The sequence below is a fragment of the Megalobrama amblycephala genome, linkage group LG8 (genome assembly GCF_018812025.1).
Source record: "Megalobrama amblycephala isolate DHTTF-2021 linkage group LG8, ASM1881202v1, whole genome shotgun sequence".
NCBI lineage: Eukaryota > Metazoa > Chordata > Actinopteri > Cypriniformes > Xenocyprididae > Megalobrama > Megalobrama amblycephala.
The window spans coordinates 17,929,284-17,946,385 of NC_063051.1; the positions used below are offsets into that span (position 1 = coordinate 17,929,284).

Consider the following 17,102-nt stretch of genomic DNA (forward strand, 5'->3'; position numbering starts at 1 on the left):
ATTCAGACTTGCATATTGAGGACAGCCTATAATGTGTCCGTTGAACATAAGAAAAGGAAAATTTTCAATCCTAATAAGTTGTATATTTAGCAAGACAAATGAAAGAAGGTACACAAACAGTCTCAGTTACAAGTTTGAATTTATTATTTGACTGTACAACATATTCTGAAACTCCAAAACTTGTGGAGAAATGAAAAAAAGTATTGTGTTGAAAAGACATTAAATGCAAAGTCTTTTCAATGGTCTCATGCATGTGCAGTCTTTTTTGGAAACATCGCTGCAAGCTTTTTTTGGTTTCTCTTTTCTTTTTTTTCTTTCCGCATTTTACTCCTCAGGTATTTTTCAAGGCTCAACCTAAAATTCAGAACAGCAAAGTTAAACATTTATGTGCATCAAGGAAATGTAATATACATAATGTAATAACATGTTAGAGAGGCAAAGAGTTTTCATTGAGAAATAGAACTTGGAAAACTAACAATAAATCAGCTTTTTGAATAAATCACATAAATTTAGTAAGTAAATAACTTTTACAGAGCCCCTAGGGGGACATTGTTCACACACAAAGAATGGAAAATATTTCTTAGAGGAACTCAAAAGCTTTGAAATATAATTTTTCCTTCTCATTTCATATTTTTCATCACAATGTCCCCTTAGGGGCTCCACACTATTTCCATCCAATTAAAATGACGAGTTAAAATCGGAAAAGTTAATGTATTGTTACTCTGATGGGGTAACATTTTTCTGTAGACTCGTCAAATTTGAGACATACCTTGTGTAAGGGGCGACATGTGATGGTTCAAAGAATCTTGTCCTTTTGTATCTCGAATTAAGGTGCCAGGGGATTGGGTGTTCTTTGAAGCGGTACCTGATGAACAGACATGCTCATAATAAGTTGCGTTACACAAAATAGATATGCATAAGAGAACAATCTGCGAAATATTTATTTGATTTGCTTACCAGAAGGTTTTGCCAAAGACATTTCTTCGCCACCCGCCCGGTCTAGCTTTCTCTTGTCCCGTCTGCAGTAAGCGCAGAGCATCCTCACGTTCTTTCACAATAGTGTCAAGACGCATCATTGACCTTTCAACCTATTAAAAGAATTCAGAATGGATATAGGTTCATCCATGTACACCTGATGAATTGAACAAACATAGAACAGGCACAAATTTACTCTGTTCTTATACTTCAGGACTAAGCTGCTCTTGGCTGTCATTTCCTTAAAGAATGAATCTTGAGACCAGGAATATAACAGATACAACCTAGCAGGTTGTGCAAATATGTCCTTTCAGAACAGTGGTGGAAGAATTGAAAAAATCCAATGTAGACTCAAGAATAGATTTACTTATGAAAAGCGCCACGGAATTATGTATGCTACCTTTCAAAAGTTTGGGGTTGGTAAGATTTTGTTTTGTTCTGTTTGTGAAATGCTCACCAAGGCTGCATTTATTTGATTTTAAAAAAACTAACATTCTGAAATATATTTAATAATTAAAATAACTTTTCTATTTATATATATTTAAAAAATGTAATTTATTACAGTGATGTCAAAGCTGATCCTTCAGAAATCATTCTAATATGCTGATTTGGTACTTAAACATTTCTTATTGTTGAAAAAATCTGATTAATATTTTTGTGGAAACCATGATGCATTTTTTTTTCAGGATTCTGATTAATTTATCTGAAATTGATTTTTTTGTAACAATATCTTTACTGTCACTTTTGATTAATTATTTGCTGAATAAAAGCAAAATCTTAATGACCCCAAACAGTAGCGTACATACCATGGGAATTACTGCACCATCACTGTACCATGGTACTGTCCCAGTATTATTTTTTTAAGGTTATTCCATTTTATAAACAGAAAGAAACAGCAATTTTAATCAAATTTGAACACATTGCATACCTTTTTGATGCGCTCTGGACTGGGCATCTGAACACGCTGCCGTTTTGCCTCCTGTTCTAAAGTGAGTAACATGTTCTTTTCCTTCAAGAGGACATACCTTAAAAATTCAAACAGAAATGTGGGTTAATATTGGTTGTAATTTTTTTTAAATGTCTTCAAATGGTAAAGATGCCTCAATTACCAAAGTTTGTGCAAGTCTTCATTACTTTTCCCCCTAAGCTGTTTGGCAGTCCATGGAGCACCTATGAGGTTACAAAAAACAGTCATGAGACAACATTATCAACACAATGTGTTATCAAGTGATGGTGGTAGATTACGATGATCTATCTCAAAACCTAGTGAGCTTCTTGTGTATTGTCTATATATATATATATATATATATTGGAAACATTACTATTTTTAATGTTTTTGAACGAAGTCCCTTATGCTCATTAAGGCTGCATTTATTTAATAATAAATACAGAAAAAAAACAAATAAAATAAAATATTGTGAAAATATTATGAAATATTATTACAATTTAAAATTATGGTTTTCTATTTTAATTTACTTTAAAATATTATTTAATCCCTTTGATCAAAGCTGAATTTTCAGCATCATTACTCCAGTCTTCAGTGTCACATGATCCTTCAGAAATTATTGTAATATGCCGATTTATTTTGTGCTGCTTAATATTATTTTATAACCTGTGATACTTTTTGAATGAATAAAAGGTTAAAAAGAGCAGAATTTATTCAAAATAGAAATCTTTTCTAACAATATAAATCTTTACTATCACTTTTTATCAATTTTAACACATCCGTGCTAAATAAAAGTATTAATTTCTTTCAAAAATAGAAATAAAAAAAATTACTGACCCCAAACTTTTGAACGGTAGTGTATATTGTTACAAAAGATTTCTATTTTAAATAAATGCTGATATATTTTTTAAACTTTTTATTCATCAATGAATCCTGAAAAAGTATCACAGGTTATAAAATAATATTAAGCAGCACAACGGTTTCCAACATTGATAATAAATCAGCATATTGCAATGATTTCTGAAGGATCATGTGACACTGAAGACTGGAGTAATGATGCTGACAATTCAGCTTTGCATCACAGAAATAAATTATATTTTAAAGTATATTAAAATAGAAAACCATAATTTTAAATTGTAATAATATTTCACAATATTATTGGTTTTTCTGTATTTATTATGATATAAATGCAGCCTTAATGAGCATAAGAGACTTCATTCAAAAACATTAGAAATAGTAATGTTTCCAAACTTTTGATATAACACTTTACAATAAACAATAAGGTTGTTAACATTAATGTATTAACTAACATTAACAACGAGCAATACATTTGTTGCAGTATTAAGTAATCTTTTTTATTATTAGTTAATAAAATTAAGTCATTCACTGTTCCAGCTAACAGTGTTTTAATGTTAACAAATACAACTTTTGATTTTAATAATGTATGAGTAAATGCTATAGAAGTATTGTTCATTCTTAATTCATGTTAACTAAAGTAGTTAACTAATGTTAACCTAACTATATATGTATATAAAATCTTATTTAGATAGAATGTTGCACTGAATATGTATTGTAAGGATGCCCCAAAATGCTGCCTAGGTAGGAACTCAACTTGCCAGGTTTGAGACACAACCTAAAGCTTATAGTAACTGTGAATAATAAACATTAAGGTGAAATCGTGATTAATAGTGTTGGTACCTGATTTAACTGTTAGTTCACCCCAGTTCTCTGGCAGGTCAAAAAACTCTTCCAATCCTTTTCTGACACAAGAAGTGTGGAGAGCTCTGTTATTCATGGAACTTCTGAACCACAACGAGTCATACATTTGCCTAAATTCCCGGAAATATGAAAAGAGTTCAAATGTATTGGTGATATATTAAAACATGCTCCTTTCTTTCTGAATATCATGATGCATTGACATTTAAGCCCGACATATAATCAACGAGAAAAGCATACCTTCGTTGACACGAATGAAATTTAGACAGCGCTTGGGTCGCATACTGAGGCGTTGTGTGTGAAGACACTGTAACAAAACGCTGAAATTGTCTGCAGACAGCAGCAGTCAGGCGGCTCGTTACGGCCGCAGCCATTTTGACAATGTCAAACGAAAAAATGAACGGAAACGTGCAGCGCCACCTGCCGGACAGTATATATTAATCACAACAAATTCTCCACGTTAAAAGTTCACATTTTTGTTGCAAATGTTCAACACCACAGCACACAACAATGCGAATGGTGTAAAATTATTAATAATAAAAATAAAAATTATTTAAAATAAAATCCAAATTAGTAATGTATTTGCGTGTAACTTACTTTTTATCCCACTGTTGATTTTTATTTAAAATAACAGATTTTTTTGGACGTGTTCACATTAAATTGTATTGGAATAATTGTACTGTACACTCATCGTTTATTTTTTATACTTTCCAAATGCCGTTATGTATAGATTTGATTGTTTTAGTCTTTTAGACCCATAATTTCAACCCATAAGCATATTAATATTTTAAGTATAAGAAATCATATAGAGTAATTCAACAAACTGAAGGGTAAATTACTGTAAATTATTGTATTACTCAACTATAATATACCATGCATTCGGATTCAAATCTTACCAAATAGTCTTATTTTTCAGCAGCATTATTTTCTTTCTTTTTTTTTAATATTGTATTTTTAAGGGCCATCTTTTGATACGAACCTTTAATTTGCCCTGAGTATCAATGGTGAACACTGCTTCACTCTGCGTCAGCCAATCAGTAAAGCGCGTGTTGACGCACTCCCTCAACAGTCATGGTGGGCATGAGCGTACTGCGGACGGCGGCTTCGTTTGCAGCCAGATTAAACCCGCTGAAACGAACATGTCAATCTTCGAATCTGCTCTCCAGGACTGTTGCACGTTCAGAACAAGGTAAAGAATGGTTATTTTTACTAAACACAACGATATGACCGATTAAGGTGATTATAACTAGCAGTGACCTTGCTTAGCATGTCAAGTGTACAAGCTGGCCTCAACAACAATCCCCACTGTAACCTTCCTATAGATATATACATTCAACAGCTGTATGTGATACATCATGGGCGTTTTTACATAGACATATATTTAACAGTTTTTGACTAAGTATTTCTTAAGCTTCTTATGTGTGTTGATATGCAAGCAATCACTTTACTAAGTTAGACAAGCACAATATTTCGGCCCTCATTGTGTATGTAACACTTCAACTATATATTGTAAAAACTTGAGTTTATAATTTGGGTTTGCAGCATTAATTGTATATTCTGTATCACTCTTGCTTCACTTCAGTATTATAATTGACTTCCTGTTGAATAAAAGTTGTTTTGCATGCATTAAAGCTATTACAGTGATATGTTGACATGCTTAGTCCTTTTTATTGTTATTAATATTTTTTGCCTATTCCTTTACAGTTGTCGTCCGTCATGGGAGCCATGGGAAAAGGATGTTTGTCATCAAGCCCACTGACTTCTATGATAGAAGATTTCTTTACCTGCTGGTAAAGCCTGTCATAAGTACTTTACTTCAGTTGCATATTCTTGCTGCTTGTTCTTATTCTAATAACATTTTCCAATGTTTCTCTCCTCTCTTGCTTCATTACTCCAGAGAAATTACATTCTTCTCACTGGCATCCCTGTGGCAGTGCTTGTGACCTTTGTTAATGTTTTTGTAGGTAAGTTTCTAATGTACCTGACAGTTTTCCCTTCCTATAATTGCTGTACCTGCCATAATAACTTGATTAATGTCTGCAATTCATTAAACAGGAGAATCTGAGTTAGCAGAGATACCTGAAGATTATGAACCAGAGCACTGGGAGTACTACAAGGTATTCTGATATTTAAGTACACTGTATGCCACAAATACACTGCCCAGTAAAAATTGCCCATTGTTAATTGAATAAAAAATGAATACTGTGTCGCTGCTATCATAATGATTCATGTTTTTTCTTTCATTTGTTGTCTTTATTATAAATTAGCATCCCATCACCCGTTGGATTGCTCGTACCTTTTATGACAGCCCAGTCAAGGACTATGAGAAAATGATGGCACTTATCCAAATTGAGACTGAGAAGGCTGAAATGAGGTAAGTTGTCTTCACACGATTCAGCTAATTTAAGCTAAATTAGACATTATAACAATAGACAATATACATGCATGGTATGTTAATGTAAGATGTCTTGTGTAATATTTCCTGCTGTTTTTTTTTTTCTTTTTTCCTTTTGTTTGGTCTTGTGTATTTTTGTAACTCCGTTTTTGCCATGAAGATAGCCTCAGATGCTGACATGGCATTAAAAAGTCACATTACTACTACTACTATACATGCATGTGAACTGTTTATTTACATGTAAGCATTTGCATTTAGGAATTAGGTTATTTATATAAATATTTAATATTTGGTTATGCTTTACTATAAGGTTTCATTTATTAACGTTAGTTAACTACATAAGTCAGCATGAACTAACAATGACAAAATACTTTTAAAGCATTTTGTAATCTTAATTAATGTTAATTTCAACATTTACACATACATTATTTAAATCAAAAGTTTTATCTGCTAATATTATTTCATGGCTGGGGCACAGGTTGATTATTTGATATTATTTTAAAGAAAATCTAACTTAAAGGATTAGTTTACTGTAAAATGAAAATTCCCCCATGATTTACTCACTCTCGAGCCATCCTAGGTATATATGACTTTCTTCTTTCAGACAAATAAAATTGGAGTTATATTAATAATCCCCTGATGCTCCCAAGCTTTATAACATAACTAGCTTCCACCAGACAACTTACAAAGAAAGTGTAACGCCTCTCGCAGTTCAACTCTTACGATACGTCCTATGCCTTCTGTGTTCGACTTATGAAACAAGTGTAACTGATGTGACATCAGTTACGCTTTTTTCGTAAGTTGAATATGGAAGGCAGTCTGGCGGAAGCTAGTTATTTTACTTTATAACGTGTTAAATATGGATATTTTTTTCACACACATGCATCGCTTCGCTTCAGAAGGCCTTTATTAACCCCCAGGAGCCGTGTGGAGTACGTTTATGATGGATGGATGCACTTTCTTGAGCATTATACTCGTTGGTCCCATTCACTGCCATTTATAAAGCTTGAGAGCATCAGGGTGATTATTAATATAACTCTGATTGTATTCATCTGAAAGAAAAAAGTCAGATAAACCTAGGATGGCTTGAGGGTGAGTAAATCATGGGGTAATTTAATCCTTTAATTAAAATGCAAAAAGATGGAATAGAAATAATATTTCATTTTCAACCTCAATAACTTGGACCTCAAGAATCTTAGATCTGGAATCACAAACTGAATCAGTTTATTTATTATGTCACTTGCAGTTTCTGTTAATAAAAAAAGTTTGAAAATATTCAAAGTTACAGCAGAAATACCAAAGGAAATATATTAGTCAAAGAATTTGTACACAGTGGGGCCTTTGAGTCAAGAAGTTTGAGAACCACTGTTTAAAGCATTTTATTGTCAAACGAGTGTTTCATTTCTTGTTCCATGGTATAATATACATATGACTGAGTAGGAAGTAGGAGGAAACAGTTGGAAATTTTACGGGATTTACTAGATTTATTGAATATGTATAACCTTAAATATTTCTGAAGCAATTTTTCATAAAATTTGTTTGTTTTCAGGTTTAAATTAGATTTTAAAGAAGAATTCCAATGGGCCTATTTACACCTGGTCATTCATGCGTTTTACTTATCGGATAGCTATCCGCTTTGTTACAGAACTGTTCAATTTACGCTTGGCAACATAACTGTGTATCCGCAAAACTAATATAAATCTAATTTTCAATTCCCATGCTATATGCAAATTCAGCGGATTTCACATCAATGAAAGCAAGATATGAGCTTTATTTTATTTTTCCACTAATTTCAAGATCAAAGACTGCAATTGGTGAGAGAGCAGCATCAGCGTTGGTAAGATAATTTAGTGTCAACATACAGACAACTGTATGTTGAGCTTCAGGATGTGACGCTGAACTTTCACATCGGGTGCTGAAGAGATACCCTGCTACTCCTTTGCAGCAGGCCATATCTGTGGCGATGCGTGTTGCAGTAGCGCGGTCATGTCATATATCATATCCTCTCGCATATTTATATTTTACCATTATGGGAGGAATAAAATGTACATATGTGACTTCACCAACCAAATGCATTTTGTCCTGTTTCATCTGAAATGTGAAAAAATGCCCTGTTTCGGAGGACATTTACCCCTGGTCTTTTCACGATTGGATAGCTATGGTTGAAATTTATAGCATTAACAATTTACAGCGGAAAAAGCTGTCAGTCAGTAACTTGTGCGCAAGTGATGCGCAGTGGTCACACTAATGCTCTGTCAGAGCTGCGTGCTTTCAGTGACTTGCACAGTTTAATTCTCACACTTTGATATTATTATTTAACTCCTAACTTAATAAATCTAGCTGTGTTACTATGAGGAATGGTTACCTCAAATTTAACTCTGTATGCAGGTGGGAGGTACTTAATCTGAATGAAATACATACACCTCTCTCGCTTTTGCTCACCTGCTAGCAATTCCCCTCCATAGGTTGCCGACCCCTGGTCTAGAGGTTTAGATGATCTAGTTCTGTACTTCTTAAACAGTCTCTATCATGATAGAAAAATTCTGCTCACTTAGGTGATCCACACAATAGGTTCATTTTGAGGTGTGAGGTGCCTCCAAGTAAAGAAAAATCACATTGTCATTAATAAATCATGTAGTAGAAGATTAGAAGAAAAGAGAAAAATGTCTATAGGGGAAAAAATAATGAAGGAATAGTCAAACCTTAGGGTATAATTTAATATCAGTACCACAACAACAAAGGCACTTTGAAATGGTTTTACTGCTCACAGAAATGTATCTTGTTTTTATGTAGCCTAATTGATGATCTCTAATGTATTATTCACTATTTTTCTTGTAGACATAAACAACTTGAAGTCCGCCGACACATGAGAGAAAAAGGAGATGGACCCTGGTTCCAAATTCAGACACTTGATAAGAATCTCATCGACCACAGTCCCAAATCATCCCCTGATAACTAAGAGTGGTCATGCATACCTGTCCAAAATATTCAGGCATTATACAATGTATAATGTGTAGTTATTAATAAAAAATGTTTTCTTTTTTTCCCTTTTCTTTGCCTCTGGCACCAATAAACGAATGATTATAACTAAGTTACTGCTCTTGTGTATTCTTTTAAGTGTTACGTCAATGATTTACCCCAAAATTGAAATTCCGTCATCATTTACTCTAGGGCTGTCAAATGATTAATCACGATTAATCGCATACAAAATAAAAGTTTGAGTTTGCCTAATATATGTGGGTGTACTTTGTGTAATTATTATGTATATATATAAATACAAACACATCCATGTATATATTTGAGAAATATTAACAAGTATATGTATTTATATTTTTATATAATTTATATTATATATAATTTTTTTTTGTACATAAATAACATATTTCTCTTAAATATATACATTAATTTGTGTGTATTATATACATATTATTTACACACAGTCACACATATATTATGCAAACTCAAACTTTTATTTTGTATGCGATTAATCGCGATTAATCGTTTGACAGCCCTAATTTACTCATTTCAGACTGCTCAGTATGCATTTATGTTTATGGAAGCTTGAAATCTCCTGTCTCCATTATTATTTAATAAAAAAGAGTGGCCAAATATATTATTCACAATTTCTTATTTTATGTTTCACTGAAGTAGAAATGTCATGAAGGTTTTCAAGTTAACAAATACTAACAAAAGAATTGGAATCAAAACATAAATATTACAAAATATTTACATGATTGCAGTAAAGTCGCACTAGAATCAGAAATTTACAGTAACCATAATAATAGTAAAGTGTACTACATCAGAATATGATGTCCATTATAAAATGGTTTCATAACTGTGTGAATAAATTAAATTCCATAAATTACTCTTTCAAAAGAAAGGCAGAAAAAGAAAACAGCCAAACTATATCTGTCAAAATGTATTTTTACCTTATAATATTTCAGTCCAAAAAACATCAGTTTCAACATGTTTGATAATTTTGATTAATGTTAGTTATTTAGAGTAGGTTATAGATACTTTGCATGAGTAGATAATCATCTAGCAAATAGCTTTCTGCCACAAAATGTAAAAATTAATAATTAAAATGAATAATAATAATAAACTTTGTTTATTCACACCTTTCATACAAAGCTCAAAGTGCTTTACAATAAAAAAGATTTATAATATACATCAAGTACTTTACATAATAATGTACCAAGAACCAAAATAATATATACATAATAAACTGGAAATTAAAGTAATAACAAAAACAACATAATACATGTAATATTTCAGTAAAAACTATTTCCTTTTTAAAAGCCAAAAAAGCAAAAGACAACGTTAAATGTTTGTACACATTCAGTATGAAAGCACACTACATTGATAAACACATCAAACTCACTAAGCGTAGATCTGAAAACGTCACCACTTGGCGTCAGGGTGAATCATGTCAAATATTGACTGTTTCTCCATGGGGACACCCATTGTTTCCCTCCCCTATACACCACCCTCCATCCCTCTATGTCCCAATGTTTTCGTCGTCACATCCCTCGGTCCATGAGGAATGTCGGGTCTGTATGATTTAAAAATAGCCCCATCTCATCTTCTGCCTGACACGCTGCTCCAGCGAGGCTCATAGTGGTGCGAGCAGCAGGAATGTGAAGATGGCTACAGATCTGGGAGAGCTACTGGTCCCGTACATGCCCACCATTAGAGTACCGAGGACAGGAGACAGGGTTTTCAAGAGCGAATGCGCTTTTTCCTACGACTCTCCTGTGAGTATTATGTCAAATACTTCATGCATGAACGTTAAACAACAACTGGCGTCCCACAGACACGTGAAAAGCTGCGTATGGCGCGTAAGAGAGATTGGGGATCCTCGGCCACCATTCTCCTGCTCAACTTATGTGACAGTCTACAGAAATAAATAAACAACACTGAGGTGTTTACATCTTACAGCGTGACCAAGTTTCCCTCTTTCAGTTGGCGTTATACGAGATACAGATGTATAATGGTAACATAAACACTGCAAGTCTGAACGCTGGTTTGTACTAGAAAGCATTTCTGTCCTCTGTCTTTTAAAGGCGTGTCAAAGAAATAATTATGTCCCACGTTTTTATGCATTCGGCATCTTCCCATCCACATTAGACATCTAGTAGTGTGTTACTTGTTGAGGTCAGACTGTTTATTATGATATCTCCTTGATATCAAGAGGCAACGACTGTTGTGTAGGATGAAATAGGTGAAAAATGGGATTTCTTAAATCTACACTAATAAGCAGTTAGCAGCCATGACCTATAAAAGAATCCAGGTCAACGTGGGTTGTTATGTTCTCAAGTGTACAAGCTCTGTCCACAAATTATGTATAATACCATATATTTTGGCGGTCGGTATAGGAACTTTTACATAAATGTGGGTAAAGTTCACAACTAGCTCCCAGCTGTAAAAGTTTTAAAGGTGACTCAGCTGTTTGGAGTTCGTCATGTCAGACCAAAAGACAGGTTATTTTTACACACTATCTGTTCAAGCTCGTGTGTCACCAGGAGCTAGTGACAGGTTTTTCAGTCTGCTGGGCCCTCGACACCCTAACACACACCGGCCCTGTAACACAGTGTTTTGATTCAGATTAAACTCAGAAGTGTCTTATTTGTTATTAAAGACTTAGAAAAGAATAATTCTGATTGTTTATATGTGTTTTTAATGTTTAGAAGGAACACAACATTTCTGAAAATAACTTTAATAAATAACAAACAAGCATTATTTTTAAATTATATTATTTGAATAATCTTAGGTACCACCAAAAATGGCTGTATATATCATGAAACATGACCAAAATGTTATTGCAATATGCCTGAAGAACATTTTATTACCATGTCCAACAACAAAAAAAGAAGCACCATAGTACTTATTGGAGCTTTGATGTTATAGTAATTTAAATCTTTAAGTAAAAGGCACTACTGTGAGCATTGAGCAATTAAATGTTCATTTATAATTTTACTTTTATGTCCATATTTTGTATTTCTAATAATACATACTAGATATTTGGCATTAATATTCAGTGAAGCCCTAGATTGTAAATAGGATGCAGGTATTTTAGATTATTATGCTCTGCTATGTTGAAGTGTGTCTTCTTTTCATGTATATGTTCATGTCTTTGAACAGTCTGCTTTAATCTCTAATAGCAGTTTTATTCACAGTTGTCTGGTAAATCAAAAAGTAAATCACTAAAGTAGAAATATGTCTATATATATCTTAATGAAATATATCTTAGCTTAAATCTTGCTTCATCATTTGTTTTAGGAATCGGAAGGAGGTCTATATGTGTGTTTGAACTCATTCCTGGGTTTTGGAAGAGAACACGTGGAGAGACATTACCGCAAGACTGGACAGAGTGTGTACATGCACTTAAAGCGGCATGTGAAAGAGGTAAGAACAGTGACATCTTTTTTTTCAAGCTTATTGCTGGATTGAATTTCTTTTTCAAATTTCATAGAAATAGTAAAAGTGTGGTTGTATATTTCATTCTGCACTCTAAAGGAACCTGTACATATTGAATATGTCATACTTACAAACATCACAAAGGAAGCAAAAGAGATAAAGTAATATGTATTAATCATCGGTTTAAGGTAGTACAACACTTGTTGAAGATAGGAACAGTTTCCTACCAGTGTTTTGATGAAGAACTCACACTGTTTTCTGGATTTTTTTTTTTTTTTGTATGGAAACAGATACTTTGCATCTAATGTAACATAACTGAAAACATAACAAAAGCATTAACATAAACTTAAGGTGCCAGTGAATTATATCTTTAATGCAAGGGGTGGAGGATATGCGGAACTTGAATGACAGAATTCTGAGGTGCTTTTTTGGACTTCTGTGAGCAGATTCTATGTGGATGTACATATATTTATTAGGCTACTTTTCATCAAAGTCCCTTTAAGACAAGTCATTTCACACGGCGGCCATCTTTGAAACACCTCTCGGGCATCCTGGGCATCATGCAGCTCCAAAGCTGTTTGCCAAGCTTTCGATTAAATTTCATATTTGAAATCACCAATGAAATCTGACAACAACTGTCTCATAATTTTTTTCCCAAACGCTCGAATCATTACAAAAAAATGCGCATCAAAATTACTGGATCAAGCTAATGCGCATGCACAGACCTAAATGCGCGTCTCTTGTGCCTCATTTCGGAGGTGCGCGTCTGACTGTTTCTATAGAAACCGGTGCTTCTAACGGCCGCTGCAGTGACGCTGCGATGACTTTACCAGTCGGTGATTGGCTCTTATTTAGAAGGCGGGACTTGTTCCGCCATATTGCGCGTTACACTTTCTCCCATTCAAAACAATACGAGTGACACGTCTTGTGTTATTCTATAGTCTTTGTTTTTATGTAGTAGGGCTCCCTGCAACTAATGATGATTTTGACTATCAATATTATTTCTTCGATCAATCAAATGAAAAAAAAAGGTTAATTATGAATAACATAATATTATTAATTAAAAAAAATAAAATTTTAATCCATTATTTACAAAATTGTCCTCCAAACAATGTGCAATTTGAAGGCAATGAAAAGAAATATAGTGAATGTAGGCCATGTGCAATTAAACATTTATATGCCAAAGAAAGTGGTTAAAATTTAAACTGATTACTTACGTTTATTCACTAAATTAAAAAAGATAATAAAAAAAACTTTCTGGTTGGCCTACAAAAATACGTCATCTCTGCACCACTCTATTGACACACACTGTTTACATTCACTTAAGTCATAACTGACTGCGTTTACGTGAATACTCGCTAAGATGGGCATTTTGATAGAACTGTGTGTGTATTTGACTGTTGGACGCAATAAGTAGTGAAAAAGATCTGAATTCGACATTGCATGCTGTCTTAGAGGCGGCTTTGTGCACGGTGCTTCGGGTGTGTAACGTGTGAGTACTGCATCGAGTTCTTTCTCGCAGCTTACTGCTCTTAATAACTCTTTTTACCATCAAGCACGTCCCGCACTTTATTTTCTCATTCATGCATGTTTCTTTATCGCTTTAACTTGTCAATAGTTTTAAGCAGTCCTGAGCTGATATATAAAGTTTGGTAAAGCCAGTGTGCCTGCAGGAAGTGGAAACAGAGCACTGCACAGATGCTGTCGTTGACGCAACTCAGGAAATACGGCTCTTATTAAAACAACTTTCAGTATAATGTATAACTAGTAAAATGAGATAGCGCACCATTTTAAAAAGCAGGGTATCATGATTTCTTGCTAGCACAGGTGTATCCTGCATCATTAGTATGAGGTAGGAGGAACACACATATTACATTAATATTTCATAGTCCCTTTACTGTTACTGCTCTCATAACAAAATACAATTACTTGTGGTATTTTAAACTTACATTTAATGTCTAACAAGAAATATTTTAGAAAAAAGTAGAAGCAAATTATAATAATTTAGAATTTCCCATAGCAGCTCACTCTGCAACCTCTGCTGTTTACCAGATGTGTTTCGTCCATACAACTGCGTCATTTACAGCTATTAAGTAACGTGACTGGCAGATGTTTTTCATCCATAGTGCGCAGATGGAATTAATCTATAATCAAATTAGTTGTGGATTAAGTCATATCTTTTGATTTTTTTCCTCTTATGTTATGTGAGCATTCTCTAGTTTTAAGATCTGCCATCCCACGCTACTTTCAAAAGGTGGAAAAACTCAATTTAGCAGAGACTGATGACTGTTGGATTTAGAAAACAGCTTAGAGTTTTGAGGTGATTACCCAATGAAATGTAAAGGTTTTAGGTGTTATTGAGCTGCTACAGAAAAGAAATTTTGAAGCTGAAGATGCAGCTATATTTTGTATACTTTTTTTCACTCTTCATCATAAGTTAATTTTTTTAGAGAGTTTTAAGAATCTGCTGCTATACTGTAAAAAATTATATGATTAGGCAACTTATGTTTTACATTACTTCAACTAGATTTTTTTTTAAGTCAGTTTAATATAATTTAAGTTGAAGTGAAATGAAACAAGTTGATTATACTTAATTTAAGGCAGCAAATGAACTTAATAAAGTCCATTTGCTTAATTAACTTAAATAATTAAGTTTTGAAGTTGAAATAGGTGGATTTTTTTTTTTACGGTATATTCATAGAAATGGCTTTGGCATATTGGTTTATAATTAATGAGCCCAGCATTAAAGGAATATTTGCAATAATTACAGTAAATATATTTACAACATGATAAATAAATTAACAACATGTTACAAACAGAGAAGATAAATGAGCTGCATTATTTAAAACACCATATCTATATTGTTTGTCACAAAATATGTACTAAATCCAGTATGATAGGTTTTAAATCATCAGATACAAAGGTATTGTCTCGTGTTTTCAGTGTTACAATGGAAGTCTTTTCATGTCTTAGCAGTTTTGTTGATTTCCAGCCTGCTCCTATACATTGGCCTAACGATGACTGATCTGTTGGTCATTTAGAATAGGATCTTAATTATTTAATGGCTTCTTGTTAGTTCCAAGTGAATTTGGATGTGCTGGTTAAATGCTGCTATTTTCCTGTCTGGATCAAACAGCTGGCCCCATTCTTGTAGCTCTTGTGTTTGCTGTTTTTACTTGGGATTACATTAAAAGTGTGTCAACATTAACCATTCAGTAGTCCACTTTACTCCACAATCAATTGATTTTACCATTATGTGCTTTTTTGTTGTTCTATATAGACAGTTTTGCAAATGTAACATTACACTTAGCCTTGTTGTTTCCTGATTTTAATTACAGAAAGCCACAGGTGCTGCAGGGGGTGCCATACCAAGAAGAAGGAATGGAAAAGTATTTTTAGGTAAGTCTGTTTTGAAAAAAGTCCCAAAAAAGAAAAAAGTCCCAGACTGAAACTTCTAGCTCAAACCCTTTTGAATAAGCCTTATATTTTTATGTTTAGCCTCCCCAGTCATTACTGGCTGGGGCTAAATTTAGCTTATTTATTTGTATATGCAGTTAGTAACCATTCTAAATCTAAAGTGCCACATGCTTGCCCTGGCCTAATCTTGTGCTATGGAGGGTTGGTTTACAGTGGCCGGCTATGCCTGTCAGCTGCTGTGCCCTATCAACCTCCCAGGCTGACACACTTCTGCCATTGGAGGTGTGACGTAGCAGGTGGGGGACCTGCGGCCTCTTATTCTCATGCATACAGTCAATATAAACGCCTCTTTGAGGACGATACGTCAGAAAGGATGCCAGTCATTTTGTAAACCCACAATGCTTTGCCAAACATGTCATTTAGACCACTCTGACTGTTCTATTAAGGATAATGTCTGGCCTGTCACCAGTGGCTTGGAGCGCAAACTGATGCGATCAGGTGTTTTCTTTAGTCTGTCAGATCTCGTTGCCATGTTCTAATGCAGACAAAACATTCATACTCAAACGAATTGAGTTTCTTTATTATACTTTTATAATGACCAAACTTGTAGTCTGTATTTTAATTGAGAGACTAGAAAGAAAATTTGTTCTCTCATTGCAGGGCTATTTAAGTGAACTGCAAAAAGCTATTTTAAAAGGTTTTTAAAAACCATCGCAGCCTCTAGACTTTCTATTATACATTCAAATACATTTTAACCTCAAATCTTAATGTTAGTTGTTCAGTCAAGGGAGCTAAAGAAAATGTTGAATCGAAAGGCTGAATCATACCCTTTTTAAGAGAAGGACAAGACAAACATGAATAGAAAGCTATTTTTGTGTGTGTACATTTTGTGCAGTTTCATCATGTGTTTATTAATTAATTATTTTGGGACATTTTTTTTCCAAGCACTTGTTCTAAATGCAGTCAGCCCTTCAGCTCTTGATTAAAAATAACTCTTTCTGCTTCCTTTCCTGAAGATTTAGAGCTTAACCGTGATTTTAATGGAGATGATTATGAGTATGAAGATGAAGCCAAGCTTGTCATATTTCCAGACCACTTTGAGATCCCTTTACCAAATATTGAGGAGTTGCCCGCACTGGTTAGTGAGAGTGTGTGCTCATGCGCCCTGTATGCCCTGCATGCCAAAGGCCTGATCTGCCATTTCAGTTTCAGTGCTTGCTTGTCAAACGTCACAAC

General features: G+C 33.8%; 3 protein-coding genes across 4 annotated transcripts in view; 2 read left to right on the plus strand and 1 right to left on the minus strand.

Moving 5' to 3' along the window:
• Window positions 1–122: 122 nt before the first annotated feature.
• On the minus strand, window positions 123–4,039 carry mrpl47 (mitochondrial ribosomal protein L47). The gene is made up of 7 exons (XM_048199772.1): window positions 3,878–4,039; window positions 3,620–3,750; window positions 2,085–2,145; window positions 1,904–2,000; window positions 958–1,088; window positions 770–865; window positions 123–354 (listed from the first exon to the last, which is right to left on the minus strand). The coding sequence occupies exons 1-7, from the start codon at window positions 4,009–4,011 to the stop codon at window positions 246–248; spliced, it is 759 nt and encodes a 252-aa protein (XP_048055729.1). The 5' UTR covers window positions 4,012–4,039; the 3' UTR covers window positions 123–245.
• Window positions 4,040–4,654: 615 nt separating this feature from the next.
• Window positions 4,655–9,123, plus strand: ndufb5 (NADH:ubiquinone oxidoreductase subunit B5). The gene is made up of 6 exons (XM_048199773.1): window positions 4,655–4,826; window positions 5,342–5,427; window positions 5,535–5,601; window positions 5,693–5,754; window positions 5,905–6,011; window positions 8,871–9,123. Exons 1-6 carry the CDS (start codon window positions 4,709–4,711, stop codon window positions 8,989–8,991), a joined length of 561 nt encoding a protein of 186 aa, XP_048055730.1. The 5' UTR covers window positions 4,655–4,708; the 3' UTR covers window positions 8,992–9,123.
• A 1,437-nt stretch (window positions 9,124–10,560) lies between these two features.
• The window catches only part of usp13 (ubiquitin specific peptidase 13), a 33,762-nt gene continuing 27,220 nt past the window's right edge, over window positions 10,561–17,102 (plus strand). The window contains exons 1-4 of one of the 2 annotated variants that reach the window (XM_048199775.1): window positions 10,561–10,786; window positions 12,312–12,437; window positions 15,788–15,848; window positions 16,883–17,004. In XM_048199775.1, the coding sequence (XP_048055732.1) occupies window positions 10,676–10,786; window positions 12,312–12,437; window positions 15,788–15,848; window positions 16,883–17,004 (420 nt within the window). In that variant the 5' untranslated portion in view covers window positions 10,561–10,675. The remainder of the gene's footprint in view (window positions 10,787–12,311; window positions 12,438–15,787; window positions 15,849–16,882; window positions 17,005–17,102) is intronic. The other variant, XM_048199774.1, reaches the window with a different exon arrangement.

Excerpts from the sequence above, each read along its gene's own strand:
- mrpl47 (XM_048199772.1), bottom strand. The coding sequence starts at position 4,011 with ATGGCTGCGGCCGTAACGAGCCGCCTGACTGCTGCTGTCTGCAGACAA. Across the intron at positions 2,146-3,619 it reads TGAACTAACAGTTAAATCAG|GTGCTCCATGGACTGCCAAA; the intron begins GTACCAACACTA and ends GTAACCTCATAG. Across the intron at positions 1,089-1,903 it reads GTCCAGAGCGCATCAAAAAG|GTTGAAAGGTCAATGATGCG; the intron begins GTATGCAATGTG and ends TTCTTTTAATAG.
- ndufb5 (XM_048199773.1), top strand. The coding sequence starts at position 4,709 with ATGGTGGGCATGAGCGTACTGCGGACGGCGGCTTCGTTTGCAGCCAGA. Across the intron at positions 5,602-5,692 it reads CTTTGTTAATGTTTTTGTAG|GAGAATCTGAGTTAGCAGAG; the intron begins GTAAGTTTCTAA and ends TTCATTAAACAG. Across the intron at positions 6,012-8,870 it reads ACTGAGAAGGCTGAAATGAG|ACATAAACAACTTGAAGTCC; the intron begins GTAAGTTGTCTT and ends TTTTTCTTGTAG.